Source organism: Copadichromis virginalis, linkage group LG15, assembly GCF_057382275.1.
Source record: "Copadichromis virginalis isolate Kocher_CV1m ecotype Utaka linkage group LG15, C_Virginalis_male_GT1.1, whole genome shotgun sequence".
Classification (NCBI taxonomy): domain Eukaryota; kingdom Metazoa; phylum Chordata; class Actinopteri; order Cichliformes; family Cichlidae; genus Copadichromis; species Copadichromis virginalis.
This window is the reverse complement of record NC_140632.1, coordinates 27,804,130-27,820,244: the sequence shown is the minus strand read 5'-3', so window position 1 is coordinate 27,820,244 and position 16,115 is coordinate 27,804,130. Positions and strand designations below refer to the sequence as shown.

Genomic DNA, 16,115 nt, shown 5'->3' with positions numbered 1-16,115 from the left:
TAAGTAACAATCCCTTTGAGACCTTATACCAGGGGTCGGCAACCCTGTGCACGCCTGCCACAGCTGGCACGAAAAGGGTTAACTGATGGCACGACCCGCAGTGAATTACTCTGAGAAGGTGCATTAAAAATAAAGGGCACCGATGCACATCGCAAGTTAGCTCGCATAGACACATTAGTTGTGTTGCTTCTTAATGACGGCATCTTAGCTAATTACCCAATTACCAGATTCAACTTGTAATTGGCCAAAAATCACCTAGCCTAACGGTGAGAGGGACCTTGCTAGCTGACAGTTTTTTCAAGCGATGTTGAAATTTCCACATTCCGACACTTCAAATGCCTCAGAGCCAGTGCTTTAAGTGGGCTGGTACGCGCCGGTACTCAGTACCGCCACTTCTAAATATAGCTCTTGAGAGTACCGCCACCTCTCCATGCGCCCAGAACGTGCTTTTAGCGTACCGGTACTCTCATTTGCACATCTGTTATAATCGTTTGGCTGCGCTGCCGCTTTTCAGAGCGCCCTTCACAAGCACGCTTCCTAATTCGTCCCACCGAGAGCAGAGACTACATTACCCATACACCAATGTGTTTTACAAGTGAAAAGCGCATGCGTCGCTTTTGCCGTTGTCATGTCAACAACTCAACGTGGTCCGGAGAGGTTGTGTAAAACGCGCAAACAGCTGCTCTGTTAAAATACAAAAACAATGAACACTTAATATGCTCTCCTGGCTTCAGACTCTGAGTAGTAAAAGAACAAGGTCAGAATCAGAGGACTCGCTGGCTGACACCCCACCAAGCCAGAATGATATCGCTGCAGGTCAGATGAAAGCTGCACTAGTGCCGCAGCCGCGGACGACGGCACTTTTTGCGACGACGAGGACGAGAATGACACCATTTCTACCGATGACAACAGCCGCGTTAGCGAGCATGAGTGGCCAGAATGTTGGTCCCAAGCACAAGTCCGGTATTTCTCCACAAATTACAAGTGGCTGATCAGCAGAAATCAAAAGTTGGGTTGTAGTGTGTGTAGTCAAGTTTGTGCTCGCGTGGACATGCAGCAAGGGCAGAGAGTGTCGCAGGAGTGGAGTGGGTGCTTAATCTCGTCTTTTGGAAGGGACAAGGCTGCACAACAAAACTCACTACGAAAAAAAATAAAAGAGCACAGAGACTCAATTTATCACAAGAAAGCAGTTGAAATAAAAGAGAAGGCAACACAAAATACAATGCAAAAACACATTGAAGATATGAGAAAGGCTGACTACGCTTCAACTTGCAATGTGTTTAGAACAGCTTATAAGATTGGCAAGCATGGGCGTCCCTTTACAGACATGCCAATAGATGTCCAGTTGCAAGTCTTAAATGGTGTCAAGATGGGCAGAGTTTTGCACTCTAATAACTCATGTGCAAATATACTGGATCACATTGCAGCTGAAATGAAAAAGAAGGTAGTCAATGACATAGTGATGAATGAAAGAAAATTGTGTGTGCTCATTGATGAATCCACTACAATAAGTGGAAAGTCTGTGCTTGTCGTGTGCCTGCGGTCAGCTATTTCCAGTGAAAATCCAGACACAATATTTTTTGAACTGATTGAGCTGCAGGGGACCACAGCAAAGGACATCACTGAAGCACTGTTAGGATGTCTTCATAATAATGGCTTTGACCCTCACTACCTACAGGAACATTTGTTGGCATTTGCTTGTGATGGAGCCTCAGTGATGCTTGGGAGGAAAGCAGGAGTTGCTGCGCAGCTTTGTTCCAAATTCCCTTACCTGTTTGTCTGGCATTGTTCCAATCACAGACTGGAACTGGCAGTTTGTGATGTTTTGAAGGAGGTAGGAGGAATCAACCACTTTAAAATATTCTTAGATCAGCTTTACTCCCTCTACCATGCATCACCAAAAAAACCAAAGGGAGTTAACCGAGAGTGCTCACAATGTTGGACAACGTCTCCTTGTGATAGGCTGTGTTTTATCAGTGCGTTGGGTTGCTTCAAGTGAGAGAACAGTGAAAGCAGTATGGGAGAACTACCAAGCTCTGCAGGTACACTTTACAAGTGCTGCTGCTGATACCAGCAGGGACTCAAGAGAGAGAGCAAAATACAAAGGACTCAATGATGTTCTCACTACTGTTTCTTTTGTGGTCAATCTTGGCATCATGTATGACGCTCTCACAGAACTCAGTGACCTCTCAAGAATGCTCCAGAGACGGGACATGACTTTGGATCAAGCCGACAGGCAGCTGGACCGACAAATCCGGGTGTTTGAGTCAATGGTATCCACACCTGGTCCCTACACACAAACTGCCATTGAAGCTGAAAAGGAGAAAATCTTCAGAAATGTATGCCTGCATGAAAATCAGAGGGTTATAAAAATCAACCATGGCCAATTTTTCCATAGCCTGGCTGAAAATGTTAAGTGCAGGATGACTCCAACAACTTCCTCGCATGTCAGTAAAACCTCATCTGAAAAGACAGATAGTCACCTCCTCTCAGACATCAAGGTCCTCCAGTCTGACTCCTGGCCTGCATCTCTAGATATTCAATATGGGGATGCAGTGGTCAGACATTTATGTCAGAGATTCAGAGTTGGGGAGAGGGAAAGTGTCCTAGGATTTAGGGAGTATAAAGACCTTAAAGCTTCCAAGACACCAGCAGCCCTGAAGCCGCTTCTTACAGCTGTCCACACCATTGCAGTATCAACAAGTGAATGCGAGCGAGCTTTCAGCTCAATGAATGATACTTTGACAGATAAAAGAAACTCTCTCGACATCAAAAGGCTTTCAAATATGATTTTCCTGAAATGCAACGGACCACCCTTGGATCAGTTTAACGCACAAACATATGTGCAGACATGGCTGGCACTAGGGAGGAGAAGTGCAGCATCCACAAACTGCGAAGCCCAAAGTGAAAGGAAAGTGGAGCCCAAAACGTGCTGGAGCCTTTTCTAGGTAAAATGATTTGTACAGTATTTCTCATTTTTCATTTGGTGTACTGTGATTGTATTTTGCTGAATCTGCTTTTGTATATTTTTCAGGGGTAAAGAAATGAACCATCTTCAAGACTCAAGATTATATTCTACTGTTCTATGGTTATGTTTGGGTTGCTTCAAGTGAGAGAACAGTGAAAGTAGTATGGGAGAACTACCAAGCTCTGCAGGTACACTTTACAAGTGCTGCTGCTGATACCAGCAGGGACTCAAGAGAGAGAGCAAAATACAAATTATTTTATAATTTATTTTATATACATTTTGTGTAAAAAACAAAACAAAAAAACTTTACAAGTGCTGCTGCTGATAGCAGCAGTGACTCAAGAGAGAGCAAAATACAAATTAGTTTATAATTTATTTTATGTACATTTTGTTAAAAAAAAAATTTCAATACCTTTTTGCACATTTTATTTATGTTCAGTAGCTCTTTCTAGCTCAAGCAAATCCACAAACTAATAAAATGATTTATTATTTTGTATAAGGTTGTCTGTTGACTGTTGTATATAAAACCCATTCAATATAGTTGTTGTTACCTCAGGGGAGGCAAAAAAAAATAGAGTACCGGCACCTCTTTTGGGCCACTTAAAGCACTGCTCAGAGCTGTCCACTCAGCGCAGCATCAGCACCACGGAAATACAATAGTGTACTAATGGTAAATGGTCTGTATTTGTATAGCGCTTTACTTGTTCCTAAGGACCCCAAAGCGCTTTACACTATACACATACACACACATTCACACACTGGTGATGGCAAGCTACAGTGTAGCTACAGCCGCCCTGGGGCGCACTGACAGAGGCGACGCCAACATGCCAACAAATATAGATCTATAAAGTTGTTCTATATAGTGTGTAACTGTTGATATAGAGCGTTATTAAATTTATTGCTAATGCAATGGTTGATATGGCACATTGACTTCTGAGGAAATTTTAGATGGCACTCATCAGAAAGGTGGACGACCCCTGCCTTATACTATGATACAAATGTTTAAAAAAGCAAAGAAAAGTGCTTTAGTGCTTGTCTTTTAGCTAACACAGTGTAGGAGAAAAAATTACATTAATAAATAATATGAACAATAATCACAAATCTAAGAAAAGCAGCTGCATGAGGCTACAATAGAAACACGTGTTCACACATGATAGCAGTGACAGTGAGGTTGAATCAGTCTGACGGAGGACGAGCTCTACTGTGGGGGTGATGGGCTGTCCATGATTCGACTCAAACACTTCCAAATTCTGACCAATGATGCTTGCAGTCTTGTGGATTAGTTTGTTGATTCAGCTGCATCTCTGCACTGATGCTGCCCTTCAGCAGAGTAAACGGCTCTTGCTGCCACAGACTGGTAGAACATCTCCAACATCCTGCTGCACACATTAAAGGACCCAAGCTTCTTTAGAAAGTAGTTTCTCGTACACAGCATCACTGTTGGTCCTCAACAAAAAGCATATTTTTTTTACTTAGGACATTCATGTCAAGTAAAAAGATTACTTCTATAGCACATTTAAAAACCTCAGCTGAAAAAGTACATAAAAGTTACTAAATCAACACTGGATCAAGAAACATCCAAGATTAGCTGTTTCACAGGCCGCAGGAATGCAGCACCAAACCATCAAGACACGTAACAAGATTTAAAACTGGATCCTCAAAGCAGTAACATATTTAAAGGGATAAACGAGTCACAGCTGGAAGCTGATGTGAACGCCTGCTTAACGATCAGGCTGACAAAACTTTCAGGCTGCTGCAGACACCGCTTCTATTTCTGCTGTAATCTGATTACACTTCCTGTTAAATATGTTCAGTCACTAAATCATGTCAAATGACATTAGAGTATTTAAAAGTAGAATGGGAGGGAGAGCCTTCAGTTTTCAGGCCCCTCTTCTGTGGAACCAGCTTCCAGTTTGGATTCGGGAGACAGACACTATCTCTCTACTTTTAAGATTAGGCTTAAAACTTTCCTTTTTGCTAAAGCATATAGTTAGGGCTGGACCAGGTGACCCTGAATCCTCCCTTAGTTATGCTGCAATAGACGTAGGCTGCCGGGGGATTGCCATGAGGCATTGAGTTTTTCATTTTCAGTCACCTTTCTCACTCACTATGTATTAATAGACCTCTCTGCATTGAATCATATCTGTTATTAACCTCTGTCTCTCTTCCACAGCATGTCTTATATCCTGTCTTCCTTCTCTCACCCCAACCGGTCACAGCAGATGGCCCCGCCCCTCCCTGAGCCTGGTTCTGCCGGAGGTTTCTTCCTGTTAAAAGGGAGTTTTTCCTTCCCACTGTCGCCAAAGTGCTTGCTCATAGGGGGTCATATGATTGTTGGGTTTTTCTCTGTATCTATGAAGCGCCTTGAGGCGACTTTTGTTGTGATCTGGCGTTATATAAATAAAATTGAATTGAATTGAAAAGGTTCAGTCTGAAAATAATCTGAATCCACTTTAGCGGGTCAACCAGAACCGAATCATAGGCTCCTGAACAGACCAGAGTCCACCTGCACAGCAAAATCAGGATCATGTATCAGTCTGGACCTCCCAGCTCATTCTGTCCAGATCAAAGAGATATGAGGCCACTAACACACCTGTCTGACCCCCAGTCAATGCATCAGTGTCCACAACCTTCAGAACAGTCAGGAAACAGTGTGATCACTCTTTAATAATCTGATGCTACTGATGCTGTTTAATAAAGTTTATTTTCTATTTGAAGTCCAGCTCTCAACTCCTCTGAGCCCCTCCCTCCACACGGCAGCGTTTTGTCCGTCACGTGCCAGGTGAGGCGCAAACACCACCTCCAACCTGCGGAGAGCACTGCTCTGGTCACCACGGACGACCGTTCCTTGGAGACGGCTCATCATCAGCCGAACCATCACCTGATTGGCCCACGCCAACCCAAGAGCAGGAGACACAGTGGACAGCGAAGGCCTGAGTAGGAGGAAATTTATGCTGAAGTGGTTCTGAGGTCAAAGGTCAAAATGTGATCAGCTCATAAAGAAGATATCTGATTTACCCCATACTGTTGTGTGATTGGCTGAAAACATCTGTTACCTGGAAAACAAACACCTGTCACTGATTAGTGGTCAGAGATAAGAGACTGAACTCTGGTGTGCTACCTGGATGGTGTTACCTGGTTGATGCAGAGCACAGGTGTGCTGAACTCCTGACTCAGGTGATGCAGCATGGAGGAGAAGGTGAGTAGCTGTCTGTTCCTCTCTAGCCAATCATCGGCCTGGAACTCGGTCCTGAACAGCGCTGCCACTGAGTCGACCACGATTAGTCGCACCAGACCGCGTGTCAGTAGGAGGCGGGCACGGCGTGTTAGGCACACCAGGAGGGAATCCTGAGGACAGAGCAAGAAGTTATGGGTTGTAACGGGGTCTGAACAGATGTCGCATGATCAGACTTACCAGATCCGCGGTATGCTCAATGTAAACGTGGTCGCTGAAGCGAAGACTGCTTACAAGGTCCGCAGGAACGTCAGAACGCAGACAGACTTGCTCGCCAATCAGCTGGTGCAGACGCTTAATGGGAAATGAGTCCTCAGTGCAGACATACAACGCACCTGGAACCAACAACGAACACACAAATAATGAATGTGACATATCAGAGGTTATTTATTAACTTACAAATCAGCAGGTCATTGAACAGGTAAAGTAAGTAAGTAAATTTTTATTTATATAGCACTTTTCTAGATAAAAGATTACAAAGTGCTTCACACAGAGATTAAGTATAAAACAAAAACAGACAAAAGTTAACAAAAATGCAAATTTAAAAATGTGTTTTTAGTTGTTATTAAAAAGAGACTACTGAGTCCACAGATCTTAAGCTCAGTAGGAGAGAGTTCCATGGTCTGGGAGCCACAGTGGTAAAAGCTCTGTCTCCCTTAGTTCTCAGCCTTGTATGCTGAATAACAAGTAGGGCTTGATCACATGACCTCAGGGACCTGCTAGGGACATAGGGCTTTAAAAGTTCAATGATGCAAGCTGGTGCTTGTCCATGAAGGTCAGAACCAGAATCTTAAAATGGACTCTGAATTTAATGGGGAGGCAGTGCAACTGTATTAGCAACGGTGTCACATGTGAGTACTTTGATGATCTGGCCGGAAGCCTTGCTGCAGCGTTTTGAACAATCATCAGATGCTCCAAGGAGTTTTTGCTTAGACATGTAAACAGTGAATTACAGTAGTCTAATCATGATGAAATGAATGCATGTATAACAACTCCAGTTCAGTGCGAGATACAATAGGGCTTAATTTAGCAATGTTTCTTAAGTGATAAAACCAAGACCAAACCAGAGATTTGACATGAGCATCCAAAGTGAGAGGTGGGTCAATTTTATTTATATAGCGCCAAATCACAACAACAGTCGCCTCAAGGCGATTTATATTGTAAACAATGTTCCCTCTAAGCTGCGCACGTGCGCAATTGCGCACTGTAGGCACGGTCTCTGCGCACAAAAATTCTAACCTGAATTGAAATTAAAATTAATACTTTGACAATTCTGTTTTGCAGTGTTAGTCAGTAAGTGACTGGCTGCTCCCATATGGGATTAGAACGATGCCATCTTATCCCATAGTCCAGCCAATAATGCGATTCACATTCGCACATACGCAGCTAATCAACATCGTTGACAGGCTATGACAGCGTTCTTATATGCTGACACCGGTGTTTTAGCTAGCAAAGCGCCGTGGCTGATGTGGAGTGAAGCCACGTTAATGACAACGTGTACAACCATTGGAGATGTGAGCAGGACAGACGGAACAATTGACGGAAAAAGTGTGGACTTTATACTAGTTTTTAAATTGAGTTGATAGGCCACGTAAAACCATAATTATGATAAAAATATCTGCAATGTTTGGTTTTCTTCCTGAATACTATCGTTGTTTATATTTACTGCGGGAAGAAACGGTAAAAACGGCGTTTTATACGAAAAAAAGGCTCGAAAACACTCTCTGCCTGTGAGCAAAAACAAACCCTACCCCCCTCTCCCTTTCCTATTCGTCCAAAAAAGTACCATGTCAACCAATCAAAAAATGATATGGCAATGTGGCATTTAGTTGTTAAGAAACGGGGGGAAGTTTTAGGAGTGATGGCGGTGTTTTGAGATGTGAGAGATTTGAGACGTTTAGTGCAAATCCTGTGTAGTTAGTGTGTAGTGTAGTCAATAGTTTTGTTGTGTGTGTCAGAACAATGAGGCGACTGCTGAATGTTACAGGTGTTACAGGAGTGATACATCTCCTGTTGTCAGGCCTGCAGGTATCAGGCTGTTGTCAAAGGAGCTTGCAAAGAAAAGCGTCTGGACTTCTTTTAAGTTACTTGAAGACGTTTCACCTCTCATCCGAGAAGCTTCTTCAGTTCTAAGGTCAAATGGTGGAGAGTCCCAGATATAAACCTAGTGGGCGTAACCCCCCACAGAGGGACAAAAGGACCCCCTGATGATCCTCTAATCGCCTGAGCCAAGGTGTGAAACTGGGTGTGGGTCCCAATCAGCCAGAGTTTCGGGTGAGTTCATTGTGAAACCTGGCCCCACCTTATCATGCGAATTCCTGAGATCAGATGGCCCAGGATGTGAGTGGGCGTTAAGGCGTCTGGGAAGGGATCTCAAAACTGGATTATAGATGGCAGAGAGTTGGTGTCGTAAACCACCGCCTCTGTTCAAAGATGGTCGCTCACAGTGGACATAGATGGCTTCTTTCACTCGTCTTTCAAACCATCATTAAATGGGCGTTCTTAAAGTCAGCAAAGAGGCACAGAAAAGAAGACCAGACACCAGCGAGGGAGGATAAGAAAGACAGACGCAACAATGTTGTCATCCCCTATGTAGCCGGTGTATCAGAAAAACTCAGGAGAGTTTTCTCCAAGCATGACATCCCGGTGCATTTCAGACCCAGCAACACGCTCAGACAAAAACTGGTTCACCCGAAAGACAAAATGCCAAAACACAGACTTAACAATGTGGTGTATGCTGTATAGTGCAGCGAGGAATGCCCAGACCTCTACATTGGAGAGACCAAACAGCCACTTCACAAGCGCATGGCACAACACAGAAGAGCCACCTCCACAGGACAAGACTCAGCTGTCCATCTGCATCTTAAGGATAAAGGTCACTCTTTCGAGGATGCCAATGTTCACATTTTGGACAGAGAGGACAGATGGTTTGAAAGACGAGTGAAAGAAGCCATCTATGTCCACTGTGAGCGACCATCTTTGAACAGAGGCGGTGGTTTTACGACACCAACTCTCTGCCATTTATAATCCAGTTTTGAGATCCCTTCCCAGACGCCTTAACGCCCACTCACATCCTGGGCCATCTGATCTCAGGAGTTCGCATGATAAGGTGGGGCCAGGTTTCACAATGAACTCACCCGAAACTCTGGCTGATTGGGACCCACACCCAGTTTCACACCTTGGCTCAGGCGATTAGAGGATCATCAGGGGGTCCTTTTGTCCCTCTGTGGGGGGTTACGCCCACTAGGTTTATATCTGGGACTCTCCACCATTTGACCTTAGAACTGAAGAAGCTTCTCGGATGAGAGGTGAAACGTCTTCAAGCAACTTAAAGAAGTCCAGACGCTTTTCTTTGCAAGCTCCTTTGACTACGATGACCTGGATGACTGAGAACCTTCCCAGACGTATCAGGCTGTTGTTCTCCTTTATCTTATAGTGGACAGAAATTATTTTTTGGAGTGGCACAAATTATTTGTGTGGCATCAGATTTGATGCAGAACAGCTGATTGTTCTGTAAATAGTTTGAAATGTTAGTTTAAAAAACGCCTTGGCTGCATTAAAAAAAAAAAATAGCTGCAAAAAATGTTGTTTGCATAACTCAGTTACTTTTTTGAAGACGTAACTATATAATTAATTGCCCAGCATTGGTCATTATGTACTATATTTTGCAGACAGAGTTACAGGACTCTCTCCCAGACCACAGACTCATAATAAGTCAAAGCTTTATATATTTAAAAAAAACAAAAAACAAAACAAAACAAAAAAAAAAAACAAAGAAAGAAAAGAAAGTTGTGTTTTCGAAATTGGACTTCAAGTTATTTTTTACTTCCAATAGTGTTAACATACTACACAGGTCAATGACTAGATTTTTTTTTTTTTACATTTTCATTGTAAATGGGCTAAAGCAGTTAATTAAAAGTAGTCTAACATAAATGTAAACGCTGGCGTGACCACAGTGCACACGTGTGATGTCGCTCACAGTGGTCCAAGGGATCGCTCAGGGAGTTTGTGTGTTCGCTCAGACACGTGAAAAATTAGAGGGAACATTGATTGTAAGGTAGACCCTACAATAATACATACACAGAAAAAAACAGCAATAAAATGACCCCCTATGAGCAAGCACTTTGGCGACAGTGGGAAGGAAAAACTTCCTTTTAACAGGAAGAAACCTCCGGCAGAACCAGCCTCAGGAACGTGTGGCCATCTGCTGCGACCGGTTGGGGTGAGAGAAGGAAGACAGGATAAAAGGCATGCTGTAGAAGAGAGACAGAGATTAATAACAAGTATGATTCAATGCAGAGAGGTCTATTAACATATAGTGAGTGAAGAAGGTGACTGAAAATGAGAAACTCAATGCATCATGGGAGTCCCCCAGCAGCCTATGCCTATTGCAGCATAACTAAGGGAGGATTCAGGGTCACCTGGTCCAGCCCTAACATATAGTTAGCCAACAGGAATGTTTTAAGCCTAATCTTAAAAGTAGAGAAAGTGTCTGTCTCCCGAATCCAAACTGGAAGCTGGTTCCACAGAAGAGGGGCCTGAAAAATGAAGCCTTACCCACCCATTCTACTTTTAAATACTCTAGGAACAACAAGTAAGCCTGCAGTGCGAGAGCGAAGTGCTCTAATGGGGTGATATGGTCCTATAAGGTCATTAAGATAAGACGGGACCTGATTATTTAAGACCTTGTATGTGAGGAGCAGGATTTTGAATTCAATTCTGGATTTAACAGGGAGCAAATGAAGGTTCCTGATAGCTGACTTCACAAATATCGAAAGGGGACCAAAAGCATTCATTATCTTAGGTACATGTCTGTCAGGAGCACATACAGTGGGGCAAAAAAGTATTTAGTCAGCCACCGATTGTGCAAGTTCCCCCACCTAAAATGATGACAGAGGTCAGTAATTTGCACCAGAGGTACACTTCAACTGTGAGAGACAGAATGTGAAAAAAAAAAAATCCATGAATCCACATGGTAGGATTTGTAAAGAATTTATTCGTAAATCAGGGTGGAAAATAAATATTTGGTCAATAACAAAAATACAACTCAATACTTTGTAACATAACCTTTGTTGGCAATAACAGAGGTCAAACATTTACTATAGGTCTTTACCAGGTTTTTACACACAGTAGCTGGTATTTTGGCCCATTCCTCCATGCAGATCTTCTCGAGAGCAGTGATGTTTTGGGGCTGTCGCCGAGCAACACGGACTTTCAACTCCCGCCACAGATTTTCTATGGGGTTGAGGTCTGGAGACTGGCTAGGCCACTCCAGGACTTTCAAATGCTTCTTACGGAGCCACTCCTTTGTTGCCCGGGCGGTGTGTTTTGGATCATTGTCATGTTGGAAGACCCAGCCTCGTTTCATCTTCAAAGTTCTCACTGATGGAAGGAGGTTTTGGCTCAAAATCTCACGATACATGGCCCCATTCATTCTGTCCTTAACACGGATCAGTCGTCCTGTCCCCTTGGCAGAAAAACAGCCCCATAGCATGATGTTTCCACCCCCATGCTTCACAGTAGGTATGGTGTTCTTGGGATGCAACTCAGTATTCTTCTTCCTCCAAACACGACGAGTTGAGTTTATACCAAAAAGTTCTACTTTGATGATACAGCAGAGGATTGGGAGAATGTCATGTGGTCAGATGAAACCAATGTGCTCTCTGGCAAACTTCAGACGGGCCTGGACATGCACTGGCTTCAGCAGCGGAACACGTCTGGCACTGCAGGATTTGATTCCCTGCCGTTGTAGTGTGTTACTGATGGTGACCTTTATTACTTTGGTCCCAGCTCTCTGCAGGTCATTCACCAGGTCCCCCCGTGTGGTTCTGGGATCTTTGCTCACCGTTCTCATGATCATTTTGACCCCACGGGATGAGATCTTGCGTGGAGCCCCAGATCGAGGGAGATTATCAGTGGTCTTGTATATCTTCCATTTTCTGATGATTGCTCCCACAGTTGATTTTTTCACACCAAGCTGCTTGCCTATTGTAGATTCACTCTTCCCAGTGTGGTGCAGGTCTACAATACTTTTCCTGGTGTCCTTCGAAAGCTCTTTGGTCTTGGCCATGGCGGAGTTTGGAGTCTGACTGTTTGAGGCTGTGGACAGGTGTCTTTTATACAGATGATGAGTTCAAACAGGTGCCATTCATACAGGTAACGAGTGGGGGACAGAAAAGCTTCTTACAGAGGACGTTACAGGTCTGTGAGAGCCAGAGATTTTCCTTGTTTGAGGTGACCAAATACTTATTTTCCAACCTAATTTACGAATAAATTCTTTACAAATCCTACCATGTGAATTCATGGATTTTTTTTTCATTCTGTCTCTCACAGTTGAAGTGTACCTCTGGTGCAAATTACTGACCTCTGTCATCATTTTAAGTGGGGGAACTTCCACAATCGGTGGCTGACTAAATACTTTTTTGCCCCACTGTACGAGGAATTCAGATTCAAACATCTTGGGGCTTAAAAACAAAAAGTATAACTGGATGTCATTTGCATAGCAGTGGTAGCAAATGTCCTCAAAGGGGCTCAAAATGTGCTGGAGAGGAAGTAGATGTATTAAAAACAATAAAGGCCCCAATACAGAATCTTGTGGCACACCGTAGGTGAGGGAAGTACTTAGAAACTGCCACAGAAAAGTATCATTCATACAGATATGAGGAGAACCACTTTAAGGCAGATCCATATACACCGACCCAATATAATTGGATAATTGGAGGTGAGCTTCCCTCCCTCCAAGACATCTACAGGAAGCAGTGCCTGAGGAAAGCGGGGAGGATCATCAAGGACTCCAGTCACCCCAGCCATAAACTGTTCAGACTGCTTCCATCAGACTGCTGAACACTTCATAGACACCTCAGCTTCACTACTGGAACTTTAACATTATGCACTCCATACTGTACAGTAACGCCACTGTTTTGCACATGTCTCACTCTGTATATTTTATTTTATATATTTTATTTATTGTTTACTCTATTTAATTTGTAAAATATGTACACACACACACACACACACACACACACACACGTAGAAAAATATTTAGTATACACATCCAGAAATGCATATACTATTATATATTGTACATATATTTATTAGTTTCAGATGTAGCCATTCTTGTATTTTGCTTGTTTACATTATTGTATTTTGCACAACTCTGTTGCTTGTGAAGCTCGCACACAAGAATTTCACTCACATGTGCTGTACCAATGTACCTGCACATGTGATGTGACAATAAAAAGTGATTTGATTTGATTTGATATTTCAGCCTTTCAAGCAGAACGTGATGGTAAGCTGCATCAAAGGCCAACGTGAGGTCCAACATTTTCCCGCATCGTTTTGCATCAAAATGTCACTGGAAACTCTAAGAAGGGCTGTTTCAGTAGAATGAGCTCTGCGTAAGCCAGACTGAAATTTGTCAAGAATATTGTGTTTATCCAAAACTGCTGTAAGCTGCTTAGCCACAACCTTTTCACTGAATGTATCACAAACCTACTGATTGGCAAAATCATGGTGCGTTCACTGACCTGCTCCCAGCCCTCCGTGCTCTGCTGGGTACTGCACCGAGAGGCTGAGCTGCAGGCCCACCTGAGTCTTGCCGGTGCCACTCTCTCCAGCCAGCTCAGTGATGCCCCCCACAGGCAAACCGCCCCTCAAAAGGCGGTCCAGAACTGGACAGCCGAGCCTGAGCTGGGCGCCAGACACGCCGTGCTGCAGCTGCTGTGCTGAACACATACACACACACACACTTGGTTAATGCATGATATCACATCACACAGTGTGTCCAGTAAGACTCTTCTCCTGACCTGTGATTGGAGGGTGCCTTCTGCAGACGGCAGCGGCAGCAGTGATCAGCTGCTGGACATCAGAGTTGGACAAACCGGTGAGTCTCTGCAGGTCTGGAGCAGAAGCACAAACCATATCCTTCACAGACTTTAGCTGAACTGCAGCAGGAGAAGCACAAGTGGTTACCGTGGAAACAATGGAAACAACCACAAAAAAAGGAAGTCCAAGCAATTCATCACATCTCTGAATCTTTGGTGTTCACTGTCTAATCTGTAATAATTTGAATGGATTCTTAAAAAGAGCCAGCTGTCTCAGCTAATTACAGGCCAACCTCTAACCTTCCTTTCATCTTAAACATTCTTGAAAGAGTAGTTGTCAAACAGCTAACAGATCATCTGCAGAGGAATAGCTTATTTGAAGAGTTTCAGTCAGGTTTCAGAGTTCATCACAGCACAGAAACAGCTTTAGTGAAGGTTACAAATGATCTTCTTATGGCCTCTGACAGTGGACTCATCTCTTTGCTTGTCCTGCTAGACCTCAATGCAGTGTTCGATACTGTCGACCATGATATCCTATTAGAACAATTAGAGGATGCTGTAGGTATTATGTAGGACTGCTTTCTTCCATTTGCACAATATCTCTAAAATTAGAGCTACCCTGTCTCAGAGTGATGCTGAAAAACTAGCTTATGCATTTATTACTTCTAGGCTGGTTCATTATTATGAAGATCTAGCAAAAACTCCCCGAAAATACCTTCAGTTATTTCAAAATGCTGTAGCAAGAGTACTGACAGGGACTAGAGAGAGAGAGAGATTAGTCTACACAGTTATAATATTTGGAATAACAAGGATATCCTATATAAAGAAAACTTTTTTCTTAGTTTAGGAACAACATTATTTTAGTCAACCAATTATTCGATTCAAATTGTATGCTTTTCTCATATGACGAATTTTGTCTACATTTCAATTTAAGATAAGATAAGATAAGATAGAACTTTATTAATCCCTCGGGTGGGTTCCTCTGGGAAATTCGATTTCCAAAAAAGCACAGCACCGACAGAAGTTACAGAGTTACAGAATATTATATATATATACACACACACACACACACACACACACATATATATATAAATACAGAGACAATATAAATAAAATATACGAAGGGGATAAATAGAATAAATAGGAATAAAAAATAAAAATACAAGTGAATTGCACATTTCAAGTATTGAGGTCTATTACTTGGAAAGGCTGCCGTCACTCCAGCGCCATCTTTACTAAAAGATATTTAGCAATAAATCATGACAATTATATTAAAGCATTTGGGTCTATACCTTCAGGGGTTTGTATGCTTTATAAGAATAAACACTAATATCCCTTCATACCACAGGCCACTGGCATCTCCAATACAAACTGTTGTTGGTAAGACTTCTGGCAGAGATTATGTGTTTTTATCTCAGAACATGTATTTAAAGGATTTGCACTGTTCTGAAACTACGTATTATTTGGGTTCCACAAAAACTAAAGACAATTCAACATTGATAACAGGTATATGATTAACTTGTTAATCTTAAAGGTTAAATTTCATATTCACAAATCCAAATGTTTAGGGAGACATCCCTCCTTTTATGTATACTCCTATGAGCTTTTATAATATCTAAATTCAATTAAGAATTCTACTAACCCCAAAGGCTATGGTTGTATGTGAAAAAATAAAGATCCTCCAATCTTTACTCTTTGGCTTAATCAGTTAAACTTCTCCCCTTAGCGTACCGGTATGCGTATTGTAGGTTCTGAAAAATGGTCGTTTGTTTGTTTGTGGTTTACAATTTCTTTAAGTACAACACCTTCAATGTAATACTGTTTTAATTCTACTTTGTACTGACCTTTAAATAAAGGTTTAAAAAGAGAGAAAAAAAAACTATAGAGAGAGACCATATTTCTCCTATATTGGCTTCCCCTCAGTGGCTCCCTGTTAAATCCAGAATAGTTGGAATAACTGCAGATTAATAACATAAGATGAGCTCGGTGCTGTTACCTCTCCTCAGGGCAGCGCTGACCCGCGGGTGGAGCAGTAGTTGGTCGCAGTTCATCCCGCTGACCTCCGTCCGTCCGACTGTGTGTTTGTTTA

At 42.7% G+C, this 16,115-nt stretch overlaps 1 protein-coding gene and 1 pseudogene across 4 annotated transcripts; one reads left to right on the top strand and one right to left on the bottom strand.

The window, feature by feature from the left end:
- Positions 1 to 599: 599 nt before the first annotated feature.
- Positions 600 to 3,086, top strand: LOC146692656 (E3 SUMO-protein ligase KIAA1586-like; annotated as a pseudogene).
- A 1,322-nt stretch (positions 3,087 to 4,408) lies between these two features.
- xrcc3 (X-ray repair complementing 3) lies at positions 4,409 to 16,081 on the bottom strand. 4 transcript variants are annotated; one of them, XM_085432811.1, is made up of 7 exons: positions 16,023 to 16,081; positions 14,009 to 14,146; positions 13,730 to 13,927; positions 6,384 to 6,538; positions 6,104 to 6,316; positions 5,987 to 6,039; positions 4,409 to 5,901 (listed from the first exon to the last, which is right to left on the bottom strand). In XM_085432811.1, exons 1-7 carry the CDS (start codon positions 16,075 to 16,077, stop codon positions 5,670 to 5,672), a joined length of 1,044 nt encoding a protein of 347 aa, XP_085288937.1. In that variant the 5' UTR covers positions 16,078 to 16,081; the 3' UTR covers positions 4,409 to 5,669. The 4 variants fall into 4 exon arrangements, with proteins under 4 accessions (XP_085288937.1, XP_085288938.1, XP_085288939.1 ...); XM_085432812.1 differs by having other exon boundaries at positions 5,987 to 6,024; XM_085432813.1 differs by having other exon boundaries at positions 14,009 to 14,101; positions 16,023 to 16,080.
- Positions 16,082 to 16,115: the final 34 nt, after the last annotated feature.

Bases quoted from the DNA above. Each gene is read 5' to 3' on its own strand.
- xrcc3 (XM_085432811.1), bottom strand. From the start codon at position 16,077: ATGAACTGCGACCAACTACTGCTCCACCCGCGGGTCAGCGCTGCCCTG. The intron at 14,147-16,022 runs GTAACAGCACCG...CTCCTGCTGCAG, and splicing joins CAGCGCTGCCCTGAGGAGAG to TTCAGCTAAAGTCTGTGAAG. The intron at 6,040-6,103 runs GTAACACCATCC...AATCAGTGACAG, and splicing joins CTGTGCTCTGCATCAACCAG to GTGTTTGTTTTCCAGGTAAC.